Source organism: Stegodyphus dumicola, chromosome X1 (assembly GCF_044657685.1).
Source record: "Stegodyphus dumicola isolate Sdum_Otavi_A_Nest chromosome X1, ASM4465768v1".
Taxonomy (NCBI): Eukaryota; Metazoa; Arthropoda; class Arachnida; order Araneae; family Eresidae; genus Stegodyphus; species Stegodyphus dumicola.
Window position 1 is genome coordinate 157,328,630 of NC_140780.1, and position 17,745 is coordinate 157,346,374.

The 17,745-nt window shown below is 34.3% G+C and overlaps 1 protein-coding gene across 2 annotated transcripts in view; it reads right to left on the reverse strand.

Moving 5' to 3' along the window:
* Positions 1-17,745, reverse strand: part of Pdcd4 (Programmed cell death 4) — a 135,680-nt gene that overhangs the window by 46,071 nt on the left and 71,864 nt on the right. For both annotated transcript variants that reach the window (XM_085807585.1, XM_085807584.1), the window contains exons 2-3: positions 10,075-10,184; positions 6,052-6,165 (exon numbers count right to left, since the gene is read on the reverse strand). In XM_085807585.1, coding sequence (XP_085663711.1) covers positions 6,052-6,165; positions 10,075-10,184 — 224 coding nt within the window. The remainder of the gene's footprint in view (positions 1-6,051; positions 6,166-10,074; positions 10,185-17,745) is intronic.

Here is a 17,745-nt window from a genome sequence, read left to right on the forward strand (position 1 = left end):
GATGGCATCTCTCTTTAGGCAGATAGCCATTGCATGCGTTACTCTATTTAATAAAAACTTAATCTGACCTATGTGCCTAATTACAAATATTTTAACATACATAATTTTATATTTATAAAACGTGTAAGCCCAAAGTGATTATTTTTCAGATATATAAAATTAAAACGATGGGTTTAAAATGAGCAGCAGTAAAGCCTCTCCTCTAAAAAATTTTAAAAGGTACATGTTACAATAATATATGGATGTGAAAAAAATTTGTTTTATTTAAAACATTTTGATGTTTGGAAAATAAAATAAAAGTAGCGAATACTCAATCAAGGGTATCGAAAGACGTATACAATTTTAAATGTACCGTAAGGTATTTTTCATTCTTTAAGCATAACATTTTTCTTAAAATCTATATTTTTGTAGTGCAACAGCTTATAATTTTATAAAACAAATTCATAATCAAAATCGCTGTTGTTAGTTATCGAAAAATAACCAAGATGTGATTTTTGCGTAAATGTCACTAAACTATACAAATTGCTATTATCCATCACACTATGAATGTTTCTTTCACGCGAAAGTGTCCCTTTTTCGATTTCTATGGAACTGTCGTGTGTCGAAATACTATCAGAATCTTGTCAAGCGAGCTTCTGAATGTAAACAAAGAACACCCCATTTGGTGACTGAAGCTTCAAAGCAGTGCTTCACTTTTAGCGCGGGTTGGCCCCTCCTCCCTTTCCTACCTTCATGAGTACAATACTATATTTTAAGTGACACTAAGTGCGATATCCATTTTAATACTTTATCCATGAGTAAATATTATTTTGTCCATTAATAAACTCTTATTAGTTGAACTCTGTAAAAAGGTAAAGTGGCAGATGGCAATGCTACAAAGTCTCTCAAGCAGGACAATGCAATCAGAAAGAGGCCCATAAGATGCAGAAGATAAAGTATGATATTTCTCCAATTTTAGTTTTTCTTTCACCTACTGTAATGGTAATGAACATTTCTGTTTAATGTGCAATAATGTTTTAGCTATGAAGAGTATAAAACTGTCAAAATTAAACAGGCATCTTGAATCCAAGCATCTTAATAATCCATCAATAAACCAAAAGAATATTTGAATGACTATTAAAATCTTCAAATAAAGAAGGGCAATTATTTGAGAAAAATACATCATTGGAGAAGATATTCATCTGGATGTGATGTAAGTTTTATGGAAAAAAATTTTTTGTAATAAAGTTAGGGGAGAAAAAACATGAAAGTAGTACCTTTAGTGCAGGTAGTAATCACCACCCAAATCTATGATTTCCTGTCAATGTTTTGGTAGCTTTTCAAAATCTTTGGCCCAGGAACTTGGTACCCGAGAGTCCAAAAACATATTAACCTTATTTCAGATGTCCCACACATAATGGAAGGTAGTACCAGCAAGATGTAGCTGCAGGTGTGAAAAAAGGGGTCATCCAAAGGAGCGATGTCGGGGCTACGTAGTGAGTGTGGCAAAAGATTCCATTCGAGTCCGTACAGTGTCCAGCCGGTGAATACAGACACATGTCATCTTGCATTATCTTGACAGAACATTACCCTTTTGCACCGGAACTCAGTTCAACATTTTTCCTTGATAGCAACGTCAATATGGATCAGCATCTCGCTGTACACCTTACTGTCGAGGGTTTTACCTTTTTCCAGACACACTTTGTAGATAATACCATGAGCAATCCCACCAGATACAAAGCATGACCTGATTGTTAGTCAAATTACTTTTTGTGATCTGTCAATGGGCTTACCGGGCACAGACAAACCACCTTTCTGCCTGCATTTTTGAAGTAAATCCACTTTTCATGATTCAGACCAGAATTTTTCCTTGCATTAACCCTCTAAGAGGCAAGGCCGTATATATACGGCCTGGAATATTTATTGTGATATCTGTAAGAACGTATATACACGTGCATATTAAAATATGTCAACGAAATTAAGGCAATATATCAAAAGAAAACAAATCCAGGTATGAAATACCGGGAGAGTTTTTGCATTAAAATAAAAAAAAATAATTTGTTCTCATAGTAGTTTTGGGAAATTTGTGCTTTCTTAGAGAAAACCCTGGCTGCTCAGAGGGTTAATATTCAAGCAGATTAGTGCAGGCCTGAACATGTATGTCCTTAACTACTTAAGTCAACTCAGACGACACCCAGCAATTGAACTTATATGCCAGGCTTATACGATGCACAGTAAGACATGGTACTAATGTCTAAATCCTTAGCAAGTTACTGAGTGGTTGCATTCTGATCTTTTTCTACATGTTCTCACAGGTGGGCCTCATTGACATGAGTAGGGCGGCAAGAGTGCTTTGCTTCTTGAATGCCCTTGTTTTTGAACTTTTGATACCAAACCTTCACAGTGTCATATAATACAACATTAGTACCTAAAGCTGTTACATGGTTTGGTGACATTCTGTAGACTTTTTGCAACAGAACGGTAAGTAAATCATGGTTCTAATCTGATAGCATGATAGTTCCATTTCAGACACCTTGTATTTAATGATAATATACTTTTTTACAAATTTTACAACACAGTGTTCTAAAGTCAGTCTCTTTCTTTTAAATGCCAAACATCATTTGACAAACTATGATTAAACATGCCAACATGAACTGCTTGCGCAGATGCAATATTTGAGGTGGCAGGAAACTTTCGTTAAAAGCCAGTATTAACTGCTGGCATTTAAATAGTAGAAATGCTTCATGGAAGTAAATATGACAATGATATTCTGAAATCAGTAATGATTTTTTTTTAATGCTATGCAAGTTTTAGGTATTTCTGCCATCAGTTGAGGAGCAGCCCAATAAAATAATGTGTGTGTAAAAAAAGCAAGGGTAAAAATTAGCAGCAATAGAGTTGTCTGTAATAAACTAAAATATTAAGGCAGGTCTTGAGGTACTCACCATCCATAGCACCCTGATGACAAAGAGGGCAACAAGGTGAATCCATAAATCTGATCCAATGTAAATGTTGCTGTAAATAATCATGTCCCAGTGTCAAACAAAAGCAAGCAACTCCAACAGCCCGAGATGAGGAAGTGGGGATTTTATTTCTTTTGCTGAGCAGGATATTCCACTTATCCATTGCTGCATTACACATATAAGAATACTCTTTTCATTTTATTATGTATAATTCTTTTAATATTAAACAAAGGGGAATCGGGTTGGGTTATAAATGATTCGGCCTTGGCAAGTCTGTCTGCCAGCTTGTTTCCAAAAATATCACAATGGCTTGGAATCCACTGAAAGACAATGCTCTTTCTGTCTTCCCTTAGCTAAAAAAGTTTCATTTTAAACTGGTGTGCGAAACGTGAGAGGCGACGTGAGCATACACAAAACGCATGATGTTGGCACGCGCAGCGCAACAGTAGAATAAAAGGAAGGACGGAGACGCAATTCAACATATTCGCTGCAAGTGCCAGTGAGTCAGTTCGTGAAATATGGCTAGAAATCACCTGGACGACTTCACACGTAGAAGAATGATCGGAAAGCTGTAGGAGGGGTGTACTGTCACCAATGTAGCTGCAGAGTTCAGAATCAACAAAAGTGTCATTTTGCGCGCTTGGAAAGCTTTCCAAACCACAGGTACAGACAGCTGTTAGAAAGGGTTGGTGGTGGTCGCTCGAGAACGACAACTGCAGGGGATGACCGATATATCGTTCTGCAGGCGAAAAGAGGCCAACAGCAGTCAGCAAGCATCATTGCTCAGCAACTCTGTACAGCAACGGCGGCAAGTGTCGCGGTTTACTGTGGCCAGACGCCTTCACAAAGGGGGCCTATTCACCCACCGTCCTGAACGCTGCCTCCCGTTGAAAGTTGGCCACCGACGACACCGTTTACTGTGGTGCAGAGAGCACAAAAACTGGACACTTGATCAATCGAGTCGTATCCTCTTTACGGATGAGAGTCGGTTTAGTACCAGAAGTGATTCTCAACGTGTTTTGATTTGGAGAGAGGTCGGGACCCGGTTTTATCCCAGTAACATGAAGGAAAGACACCGAAACGATGGTCCTGGAGTTCTTGTCTGGGGAGGCATTATGCTGAAGAGGCGAACTTATCTTCACATTTTCGACAGAGGGTTTGATATCGGGGATCGCTATTGTGAGGAGGTACTCCTTCCTCATGTGCGTCTGTTCCGAGGTGCCATTGGCCCAGACTTAATTTTTATGGATGACAATGCATGGCCACATCACTCTTGCTGTTGAGGAGCTACTGGAAAGTGAAGATATCACTCGAATGAATTGGCCAGCGTACTCCCCAGATTTAAATCCCATCGAACATGTGTGAAATGCTTTGGGGAGTCGCACTGCAGCACGCTTACATCCTCCGGAGAACACACAACAACTAAACAGATGCTGATTTAGGAATGGGCACTCCTACTGCAAGCTGGTTCTGAGTATGCGCAGATGGTTCAAAGCAACCATTGCAGTGAGGGGAGGGCATATCCCATATTAAGGAACATCAGCTTGTTGTTCTTCCTCTTGGATAGACAATCATGAGTCATGATACTATGTGTTCAATAAAGCTTGTTTTTGTTTGATTCCATATTGCATGCATTGTATTCCTTTTTCAGCTCCGATGCTTTCGTCATCCTTTACGTACATAATACTCTCCTTCATTTCTGCATTTCATGTCTCTCAGTTGATTATCAGTTGATTATTGAGTTATGGCAAAAAAACCTGTTGTTGCTTAAGTTTTGCACACCAGTGTACAAGAATACCCCTGGGTATTTTCATTATAGTCAGAAATGGTAAGTGACAAAATAGCAGCTTGTGAAGTCATGAAAAACATAATATTTTGATTTAGGCTATTTTTCAATTTAACAATTGCATATGTTATAGCTGCTACCTCTCCATCAAAATAATCACAGTGCTTCCCAACATAACAGCTAACACTAAAATTATCTGAACAGGCTCCAGCACTGACATTTTTCACTGAACCATCTGTGTAAACATGGAACCACTTGTCTGGAGGGTACTCATTCAGAGTGGAAAGCTGATCGTTGACATTCTAAATAAGATCTAGGTAAACCTAAATTTAAATTCCACCTCTGTGAGAAACATTACAATCAGGTGTAGGAACTTTGTAGTTATCATAAAGATCATATACAGTCGAAGGAAGGATGTATGAGTTTTTACTCTTCCACTTGCTGGTCTGTAGTAATTATAATTTTTTTTTTCTTCTTCTTCAGATTTTTTCAAGAAGATTCATAGCACTATTTTGGCACCTTTCATTTAAAGGCTCCAAATCTGACTGTAATTCCATACCAACAATAGGAGTGAATTTTACGGCATCAGTGATCAATCGCAATATGTTGTTTTGGAATATATCCAGTTTGCTTCTAAAAGACTCTGAGGCAGTAATAAACACCTCATTACCATATTTAACAATAGGATGAACATAACTTTTATACGCTGTACAGAAAACATGACACGAACTAAAAAAGTATTCTCTCAGTCCCTTAAGAAATGACAAGATTATTACAGCAATCATATTTACAGTATTTTATACTACTTTGAAAGTGAATATGTGATAATTTTGTTCATTTAAAAAAACTGCTTTATGCGAATTTTCTAAAAATGTAGGTTTATCACTTTATTTATTTATTTTTTTTTTTTGTGTGTGTGTGTGTGTGTGTGTGTTAAACTTTGCTATAAGGAATAAATCTGGAAGGATAAAACCACTGAGTAAAAACAGGTATTCTGAGGGCACTTCACACTAGAATGGGTTGTTTACATGGATACCACATTTCTCTTAAAAAAGTACTTTTCTAAATGTTAAGATGTAATGTCATAATAAATTCTTAATTTCTTGAAATTTTATGCATATCAATGTATTTCTACAAAAAAGCAAGACATTTTATGGTTTCATTTATGTTTAATTGATAATCAGTCATTTAGTTCCTCTTTCCTACTAATCTGTACTATTTTTAACAAATACACAATTGCTAAATAATCAATTAATGTTTGTTTGCTCAGCTTTCTATTTTAATTCATTATCAGGTTTTACTTACTGGTGAAGTAATACTCACTATAACTTCTTGTGTATCACCATGTTCAAAATATTCATGTATTGCGGGATCAACAGTTTTCTCCAAGTCTTCAGTATTTAACTCTGGTGCAATAGCTTCAAATTCACAGTCCTCCTGTGTAATAATAATAAAAAATAAATAAAAATAAAGTAAAAGAATACAGATTACATACATAAGACACATAGAAGATACACAAACAGAACATATATTTCAGAGATTACACCGAGTTAAGATGAACAAGGTATACATATAACATTTAAATAAAAATAATAATTAAAAATATTAACTCATTTAGGAAATAAAATGAATTTACAGTCTGTTACAAACAAATGTATTCATTACAGAAATGACTACATACAATATTTAGATGCAAATAAAAGCAAATTTTACTACACTATTAAATATAATCTGATGTATTGGTGATGTCAACCAACAAAATGCATCATGGGCACTAGCACTCAGTCAGATAGGCAGCAAAAGTTTAGTTTTCAGCAACAAACCTCGAGAGAAGTTGGAATACAGAAGGGCTCATGTGAGCCAATAATTATAATGAATTACATTGTACATAACATTAATTATTGTATGTAGTTCCTTTGTCAGTAGTGTAGTTTAGTGAATCCATGTGTAACTGTGTAAGTGCTTGAATAAATATTAAAAAATGAAGAGGTCATAAATTTGAGTTGATGAGAGAAGACAGGGGGATATCACATGTTCCCTTATGAAAAACAAAAGGAATGATTCAAGCGTGATTCTAAAGTAAGAAGATTTTGAACATTTTCCTGTTGTTAAAAATAAAAAATAAAATAATATATAGAAGCAGCTGAAGATTATGATTCGTTTCCATGAAGATACTGCGAGTGGTTGGACACAGTATATATGCAGTGTTTTGGTAATTTATGTAACTAGATGAATTAGTTGCAAGAAAAATGTTTAACATTAAAGACTTGAGAAAGGAAGATTTAGTTGTGGGGGCGAATTAAGTGAAAACATTGAAGTAGATCATAAATTAATTGATTTCAAGAAGTTACTCGAAAAAAATGCAGAATTAAAAAAAAGATTTAAATTTTGTTGCAGATTTTTTAATTTTCATGGCAAATAAGCAAACAGAATGGGATAAATGAGAAAATGAAAGTAAAAGGGACTGCTCAAGAACAGAACAAGAAGGAATGTTAGAATCAGAAAAAAGGAGATTCAAACTTGCAAACAGTTGGAAATCATGAAAATTCATTAAGATGCTAGGAATGCAAACACAGGCTGGGATGGATAAGTTAATGTTAATTTGCTAGAAATCCTAACAAGAAGCATTAGGATAACCCTAGCACTACTGAGTCAGCCTAAAATCTGAAATTTATTTTTTCCTCACTTGAGAAGCATTGGAAATGAAACAGGTGAAGAAAGAGTTAAAAGTGGACATATTACTTAATCTGTAATTGAATGGGTGGCGAATTTAGTGGTTTACGTAAACATGCAAGAAATGAAAGACTACCAGAAAAAAAGTAAAAAATTACTGTTTTATACGAATTTTAGCCAGTCCCAAAAGCTTGCCTTGAGACTTTCTTTTCAACATGGACGTAAAATGAGAAACATATACAGTTTTTGAGCAGACTAACAGCAAATTGGGATTTTAGTGTGAACTTAGAAAGCTGAGAGATTCTGAAACACAATGAATTAGTAGCTAGTTAAAAGTTATTGAGTGCACTAGATTTGAAAATGTGAAGTTATGTAAGAATCGAACACTTGGATACCTGGTTGAGACCAAAACAAACTGCCAAACTCTGTGATAATTGGTTTATTTAAAGGGTAGAACTTTTTTAGAACATAAACTGATGAGGTACCGTAATCAGACAGAAACAGGGGTCAGAAATCAAGGCAATGAAAGGGAAATATGTACCACCTCCTAAATGAAATAATGTTAATAATGCAAATCAGTGTAAGCTTTGTAAATAAACTGTACATTTGTATTTCTCTAAAGGAGAAAATGACAGCTTTGCAAAAAACAAACAAAAGTACTCTCAAGAGAGGAAAACCAGTTCATGCTCTTTGTCTATGTACAGGCTTTAGATCCCTAAATGCAGTAATGAAACCAAATGACTTCTCTATGGACTCGAAAACACTGTTCCATATTGGAAAAGCGAATGTGTTATCAGCCATCGATTTACTCAGGATACTCGGGATATTGAGCCATACCCTTGGAAAGATAAAGCCAAGAGTTAGCATGTCTCAAGACACATCAAGCTCAGTATTAGTTTAAAGTCATGCCTTTTGGACAATGCAAGGGAACAGCAATGTTCCAGAGAGTTATGACCAAACATTTGTTAAATATAAAGTTTTGATTTGAGCCTACGTCGATGACATAGTGGTCTATTCAAACAGCTGGAATGAACATTTAGTACGTCTTGATAACATTTTTACCAAAACAGTCGGAACTAAGATTTTCTTAAGAAAAGCTCCATCGCGAAGACTCATATCAAGTATTTATATCATATCGTCAGTTCTTGCAGTCATCAAAACAATCCATTAATTTTCTCAAACGCTGACCTTATACATGTACAGTAATAAAGTTTCTCAAAACAGAGATTTTAATGAAAATAGTTCCAGCAGTGTAAGTAGGGAGGTTCTGTAAATACATTAAACTTTTTTATGGCCTTCACAGAACTTCAGCTAGGAAAATGCCAAGCATACTTAAATAATTATAGCATACTTACTAATTTCTGTGAGCATTGATTCTATTTATCTAGTCCTTGTCCAGTACTCATAGCTAAAGGTTCATTTTTAATGCTTATATTACCTAACCTGTGTGTTAGTTATACACCAGAATCACCTAGAGTTTGCTTACTAAATAAAAACACGACATAGCATTACAGTTTCATTGCAAATCAAATTGTACCTGTAGGATTTTCCATATAACTATGTACTGTAATAAGAATAACAAAAAAATCTATTGTTCAATGTATTTTTTCCTCTCTGACTGGAAGATAGCATGGAATGACCTTGAATACACTATGCTTATCAAGAGATGATCACTTAAGGAATATCTGCCTAAGAAAACGATATCTTCGTGGAAGACTTTTTAATGGAAAATGGTTTGTATACATGTTACACATGGAGAAAATCACTAAAATGCCAATGCTGCCAACCTGTTCCCGGGATTCGAACCCCAGACCAAACTACCAGTGTTTAGTGATTTTGCCACTCTGCCACTGGTGGGTTAATTAACATTCTTGAAAATCGGATAAATCAGCAATCGCTTTACACAATTCAGAATGGAGATTTCCCTCCCCACTGATGGGCATTTAGCTGACTTAGGCTTGGCCACTTTATTCTGGGAGCACCTAATAGATATGCCACTAACACCTCCTATAAAGAGATGGATAATTACAGCCATGCCTTCTCTGGAATTCAAACTCGGGCCCTTCAGTATCGGAGTAGGCTCTCCTAACCACTTATACCATCTGGGCGGCAGATTTTAATGAAACAGATTCATTTATGCTTATATATGTTACCAAATAAATAAATAAAATAAAAAATTGTTCTACTTGAGTTAATTTCCCAGTAGACTGAATGAACTAAGGAGAAATTTCCCACTACTAGTTTTTTATATAACAAAATTCTCGTTGTTTGTTAATTTAAAACTATATCTCACCTTATAAATTGCAGCATCAATTTATTTAAGTTTTAATGGAATAACATACTGACTGTTGCCAATTTTTAAGTAACATTAAATACAATATCTATTTTATACCACATCCTTTTCGTTGGTCTCTAATAGGCCATTATAAACTTGAGTTGACCAAAACAATCTATGCTAAAACTCTGTTAAATTTTTAAGTACTAAGAAAAAGTCTTGAAACATGATGGATTACAACAAATGAAGATATGATTTATTATTCAAAGTAAAATCAAAATCCAGTTTTTACATTTCATAGCTTCATTTAAACACATATTTACGCTTAATGGTTTCTGACACATTATTATTTACTTTCCATTTTTTCCCTTTTTAATAATGTATGTATTAAAGAATACCTGATTTTCAAAATCATAGTTAGGATCCCTAACATCTGATATAATATCCTCATGTTCCACCATCAATTCACTCCCAGGCTTTCCCCAAGTTCCTTTCCCACCAGCACCACCTGAAAAATAGATATTCAAAATTCAACCATTATGAAGAATAAACAAAATTTAAAATGACAGAACTACATCTACAACAGAGTAATCATTATTTTATTCATAGTTATGCAAAATATATTGACTGAAGCTAATAAACAAAACCAGTTTTTTATATTTTCTTATATAAAACTTTTCATAACTATTGGTATCAGCAGAGATAAAAATAGAGGATTTTCTGTTTTTTCATCATCTTTAAACATATTTTTTATTTCTGTAATAAAAAGAAATGGGCAGCTTCTCTTCCTTTTATCAACAAATTCTTGAGTAAATTTAAAATTTTAATTAAATTTACATACCTTTATGCATTATATGTGTTAATTGGCTATCATAAGTTACATATAATGCAGTACAGTCAAAAGTTGTTAATCCAGACTCGTCGGGTCTTCGGCGATTCCGGATTATCGATTTTTCCGGATTATAGATCATCAGTTTAAATCTGGTAAGATGGCATGCAGAAATTATAAAATTAAAAATATGAAACCGTAATTTATGAAATAAAGAACAATTATGATCTAAAGGGTATCAAAATTTAAAAAAAAAAAAAAAAAAAGCTTAATATTTACTTGTTTAACTTTATTAAACATTTCTTTCAATGTAAGTTGTTTAAGTTGCTTCGTTTTTTATGTGATAATACTTTCTCTTTAATTCTATAAACAGACATAATCTCTTGCTCAGTTACAAACTTCCACTGTTCAAATCCTGTAATTGCTGCGTCGAGAATACCGACTAACTTGTCAATCGAACTTTTTTCGTTTTCAATAACTCTCTGTCACTTTCTTCACTATCAGAAGCAAATTATAATGACGAGGAATTTGATTTAAATCATATCAAAGACGGAATACATCGAGATAAAATATTACATTTAGTAAGGAATTATAAGCCAAATAAAATGAAAACATCTGCCCTGCAGATAAGGATAGTGCTGACAGATCAACTTCCAATTTATTGTGTGCCGCGGCGTTGAAAACATCTGCCCTGAAGATAGGGATAGTGCTGACAGATCAACTTCCAATTCATTGTGCGCCGTTCCCCCCCCCATCCCCCGCCGCAGAGCAGTGTGAAATTGATAAACAGATTTCGGAACGGTTAGGTCACTTTTTGCAGCAATTCCACTTTTGTTTAATGGACTTCGAAACATACTTTCGCTTTGGTAGATCCTTTACGTATTAGTAAATATATATTGGAAATTCTATTTGACATAATCGAAAGTTCAAGCTTACTTTTATAAAATTGCTCTAACGTCTGCAAAAAATAATAAGCCGGATCCAATTCGAAGATTAAGGAACAACGCAATCTGCAACGTTAACTGAATTAGATAACTTTAGCTTAGCTTATACCGTCCGTTATACATTAAACACGCATACATAAACGTATTTTGCACACGCGCATATTCGCAGGCGTAAAGGTCTTACGCAGAAAGTTTGTAGCTTTAAGGTCCGGATTATGGGTGTCCGAATTAACGACTTTTGACTATAGTTATGTTCTGACCTGCAAAATATTTCCATTCTAAAAATACTAAATTTGTATCTTGATTTGACTATGGAAAGACCTCTAAGTCTTGCATCTAATACATATATGGGAAACATTAATGCTGAAACTTTGAGGTGATCAAATTAAAGAATTCAAATCAAATCACTGTACTAACTGAGCGCACAACTTAACTGTCTTTGCAGAGTTCGGCGGCAAACACAATACCAATTTGAAACAGGGCCATTAAGTTCAAGTTTTCTGAGGAATTCTCTCATCACAGCAAACTTAGAATCAATGAAATTCACACTTCACCAGACGATGTTCAATGTGACGAAAGTTAAAAAGAAGAATAAGACAACACAGAGAAGTACTTAAAATTGTATATCAACGAATCCATTTATTCAGCAAAGATATAAATGCTGGACAATGAAAATTAAATACTACACAAATATAGGTACTCCAAATTTCAATGCAGTTCACTTCCACTTGGGAACTCTGAATGACCTTAAATTCCATCAACAATAACCACGCAAGAAATAAGAGCTTTTAGTGGTATGACAGGGATTACCTTAAAAGACAGAAAATTAAAGCCCATTTATTCAATAGTCTAATCATCATTACTGTCATAGGCTTAAGGCATAAATGTTATTAAATCCATAGACACTTGTGTAGCAGGGTTTAAGCCATACCCAATCAGGGAAGATAAGATAGTTCATATGACTGCATCAATGTGCAGCTGACTTAGCAAAACCATAGTTTGAATCTCAATTCATGTTCAGTTATAGTTTAAATGTCAATTGATGTTCAGTTTATTCTGTTTGATTGGTTCTTAAGCTAAGTTAGCATAAGTCATTACAATAGGATAGTTAAGTAAAATCCTTATACCAATTTTTGTCACACTGCAAGGTCTGGTTGCTTATCAATGAAGCTTGGCTTACATCTCTTATGACCACAAAGCCCTCACTGAACAAAGCCTTATAGGACATAAGTGGGAAATAAACTGGAGATCAAAACAGGATAAATTGTTAGCGTGTTGACCAGTGTACCTGTTGTAAGACAGCATTTCTTTCTAATTCAAGGTAACAATATTGAAACTTAGTTCTCTACACCTAGAAAAACAAAGAGCTTCATCTAATCAGAGTACTTACTTTAGAAATTACAATACTGAAACTTAGTTCTGTACAACTAGAAAAACAAAGAACTTCATTCAATCGGAGTAATTATTGAGAGCTTCATCTAAAAAACAGAGTACTTACTAAAGTATGAAGAAGTTATCTGAAAAGAATATTAAAAAAATTGTAGCTCCAAAGCATAAAGCAACAACATATTAAATTAAATCAGAACTTAAAATTTTCTTGAACTCATTCATTTCTACAAAAACTGGCTAAAAAGAGCATCGCAGGATTAATATTCATAGTCAAACACCCATGGCAAAGCCACTGATAACCAGCATCAATTCCAAACAATGGTTTAATTAGCATCAGTGCAAAACATGGGCATTACATAACTCAAAATGTGTACCTTTTAGCAGCATATCTACATTCACCATCTTTCTTGCTCCTGGAAAATTTATGTTTGGATGGCTCTTTCAGAGACACATCTCTTGTGAACACGGTGAGGTATTGGGGTGGATTGGTGATAGTTTCTGCTGCAGTATTGTAGAAGGATCTAGGAACAATGAGTGTTCACAGTCACTTCACTGACATGGGCTATCAATGGACCAGTTCTATCAAAGTGTTCTGCCAAGTGCATCATATAACAGGAAGACAATGTATCAGTTTACAGTACAAAACTGGAGGCAGAATAGTTTAAAATACACTAAAGTGACTTAGGTTAAAATAGCACAGTGAATACCGATTATTGTAGAAGTTAAACAATAAGAATCAGTGTTAATGTTTGTAAATTTTACACGATTAGTTTCAATGCTTTAAATACAGAACCACCTGCTTCAGCTGCCTAAGTGCAAATAAACGAGATAGAATATGGTGATAAGAATGACCGGAAAGAAATCAAACTACTGGCACACACTACTGATGAAAAATGAATACAATTATGCAAGAATTTCTTTAAAAGCTGCGGGTACTAACGGATTAGAATTGGGATTGTTAATTAGCACTGAAAAACTCTAATGAATAAGATATGCCTCTACAAAATATAATTCTCCAACGGAAGATGTTTTTTGAATACTTTTGACTGCAGAAAATTGGGAAGTGTGATTTCCTGCCCAACAGTGCTGGGCAACAGATGATTTATGCATTTTCATTTTTCTAACATAAGCCTCATGTTCTTTAACGTGAAATTTTAAGGCTCTCATAGTTTTACCAATGTAAATTAAACCACACTGGCAAGGAATCCTGTAAATACCCCAGAAATTCATATTCGGAAAGGAGTCCTTGAGTATGGATTTTGGAATTTTATTGAAAGAAGAAAAAAGACCCAAAAGTTAAAATTTCTGCATAATAGCACTTTTATAGCTAGATGGTTAGGCCAACAGAATTTTTATAATCTCCTAAAATGTGAGGGTGCCTTTCGATGTGTTGAAATGAGAATCTTTTAACCACTTGATTAAGAATGTTGGGTGAAAAGCCCCTGTAAATAGGAACTGCTTTTAAATAATTTAGTTCTTGATCAAGAGCCAATACAGAGGAGCAAATCTGAAGAGCATGGAAAACAAAAGAATAAAATGAAGCTAACTTCTGTTTAGTCGCTTGATATGATCTGAAGTGTGGTGGAAGGCAAACCGATGAAGGTTTACAGTAAACAGTAGTAGTGAAGTTGGGTATGTTATGTGTGACCAAAATGTCGAGAAATGGAAGAGATTTGGATGTCTGAAGTTCATATGTGAACTGAATAGCAGGATTCTTTACTCAAAAAACTTTATTTAAATCATCTTTACTACCATCAGACAGGGTAAAAGCATAGTCTATGTAGTGGAACCATAATCGGAAGTTTAAAGTTTTAAATAATTGAGATTCATAATAATGCATGTAGATATCAGGAAGGATGGGACTAAGAGGCCAATCCCTCAGTTTGCTTCTTATTTTGGAAAACAAAATGTGCTTGTTTCAAACAGAGTTGAGTAAGGAAAATTAGTTCATCAATTTCAATGCAGGAGACCTACAATGCATGAAATTCGTTCTAACACAGATTTTATCATTTTAAAGGCTGACAAAGGTGGCATGATAGTCGTCATGGACAAGAACACTTATATCTATGTGTCACTAAACTCAGGACCATATAATCCGATCCCTAAAGACCCTTCACCAGCAGACCTCTCAAAAATTAAAACTGCAATCAAATCTTCACAAATCCTTTCAACCCACTTAGATCATTTGCTTATCCCATCTGTTGCAAATTGTGTCAAATAATATGCTCTTCCCAAAATTCATAAATGTGGTATTCCTTTCTGCCCTATTGTATCAAATTTAGGCACTGCCTTGTACCCATTAGCTAAATAATTAGTTTCTAGATTTTCAACATTATTAGATAATAATACTTTACACCAAGGATGGCAAACTCGCGGCCCACAACAAATATTTTTGCGGCCCGGCCAATATATCGGCAAATAATAATATATAATAATAAAATAACATATCGACGAAGAAAAAAAATTAAATGTTTACTGCTAAGTAATTAACGATAATTTATTCAGTGTTGTTAGATTACTCACAGCGAGCTGACACACACACTACTTAAATTACAAATCCGTGTGAGTAGCTTGCGTTCAGCTACCTTCGGCTTTTGGGGGACATGTGCACTCAGAATTTGTACGCAATCCCTGATAGTCGAATGTAGCCGAATGTGGCCGAACTCATGGTCTCAGTTTTCCAATCATAGTTTTGTACGATATATTGGTGCATGCACTTTGCTTTATTATTAATTATTACTTAATTCATATTGTTACGGATTTCATAGTTATTTATTTAGTTAGTTTTTTTTATTTAGAATTGTAATTAGATTTGCTCCATGTTGCCTTAGCAACGCAGACGATTTTTGAAAAAACAGCTGTGTTGGAAGGTTAAAAATAGAACAGCGTGTGCATTTAATACCTAATAAATAAATATCTCGTAATTGCTGTTGCCATCCACAAAAATCTAGATATGTATAGATGTTTCCAGAATATTCGAGAAATTAATTATAAAGCTTATAAAAGCCGAGAACAAACAACTCATCTCAGTAGTAGCTATAGTTCTAGCGAACTGTTTGTTTACTTAATGCTGCGATTGATTTGTAGCGATTTCGCTGTGAGATAGAATTAGTTTCTCTGTTTTGAATTGATTTTTGCTAAATGTTTGACATTTTGTGATATTGTTAGAATATTTTTGAAGAACTGTTTCAGCATTTTGATTTATCTCTTATGGAAAGAATAAATTTTTGTTAACTTTTTAACGTTAACCGTGTTTATTCCAGCCCTTTGTATTCAGTATGTCTATATCAAAACCAAGTGGTAGTAAAATTAAACGAAAAATTGCTGACAAACATAGAATATTCCAAGTAAAATGGGAATTAGGATATTTTTGCTGTGAAATAAAAGATAAAATAATCTGCTTGATATGTAATAATACTATTAATGTACCAAAGTTATATAATATTAAACGTCATTACGAACAATACAAATCGAAATATAACAATTACGAAGGATTAATGAGAGAAGAAAAGTTGAAAGAGCTCAAGTTAGGAGTGAAAAAGCAACAGTCCATGTGTTTAGTAAAGTATTCCAAGAAAGTGAAGCGGCGGTACATGCAAGCTACGTCTTGTCCGAGTTGATAGCTAAACATTCGAAGCCTTTTACTTACGGTGATTTCATCAAGGAATGCCTAATGAAAGCTGGAGAAATTGTTTGTCCTGGAAATGTGAAGGCTTTTCAATCAATTTCATTGTCTCGAAATACAGTTGCGGAAAGAGTTACTGATTTAGCCGCGAATTTAAGTGATCAGATCAAAACAAAATCATCTAGTTTTGAAAGTTTCTCCATTGCCTGTGACGAGAGCACGGACATTAGTGGCAAAGCTCAATTAGCAGTATTTCTTCGTTCTTGTGACAAGAATTTTAACATTTTTGAGGAATTACTGGAACTTATACCGATGCCTGGTACTACCACAGAGAAGATATATTTACTTGTGCTTTTGGACTTCTGCAGAAATACAATCTACCTTTGGCAAAATTAAATTCTGTAGCTACAGATGGCGCTCCATCAATGACCGGGAAAAACAAGGGCTTCGTAGCATTACTAAGAAAAAAACTTAGTGAAATTCACGGTTCAAACATTCATCATATGCATTGTATTATACATCAAGAAGTTCTATGCACGAAAGTAATAAATATGGAGAATGTTTTGTCATATATAAAAAAGTTATAAACTTTATAAGATCTCGAGGTTTAAATCAGCATCAATTCACTGCTTTCTTAAGTGAGTTAGATAGTGAATACTCGGGTTTGTCCTACTATACCAAGGTATGTTGGTTATCTTGCTTCAAGATTCTCAAACAATTCTGGGATTTGAAAGAAGAAATATGTCAGTTTTTAAAAACGAAAAATCAAGACGCAAGTTTGTTTTACGATCCAATATGGATACAAGATTTATCTTTCTTGGTTGATATAACCAAACACTTAACCGATTTAAATTTATCGTTACAAAGAAAAGATCATATCATTACGAACATGTTTGACATAATTAAAGCATTCAAATGTCAACTAGTTCTTTGGGAAAAACAACTTAAAAATGAAGATTTGACGCACTTCCCGATGTGCAGCATGAACAAATCAAGTTTAGATGATACTTGTTCGTATCAAAAATACGCAGAAAAAAATCGCAAATTTAACAACTGAATTTGAAACGAGGTTTAATGATTTTAGTTCCCTCGAAGACAATTTTTGTTTTTGTTTTTGTTTTGTTTTGTTTTCTTCGATTTTCTCAATAAGTATTGACTCAGTACCCAGCCATATGCAAATGGAGGTGATCGAGATTCAATGCAACTCAAATTTGAAAGCAAAATTCATTGAAGTGGGCATGCCTGAATTTTACAAATATTTACCAGCCAGGTTTGAAAATAC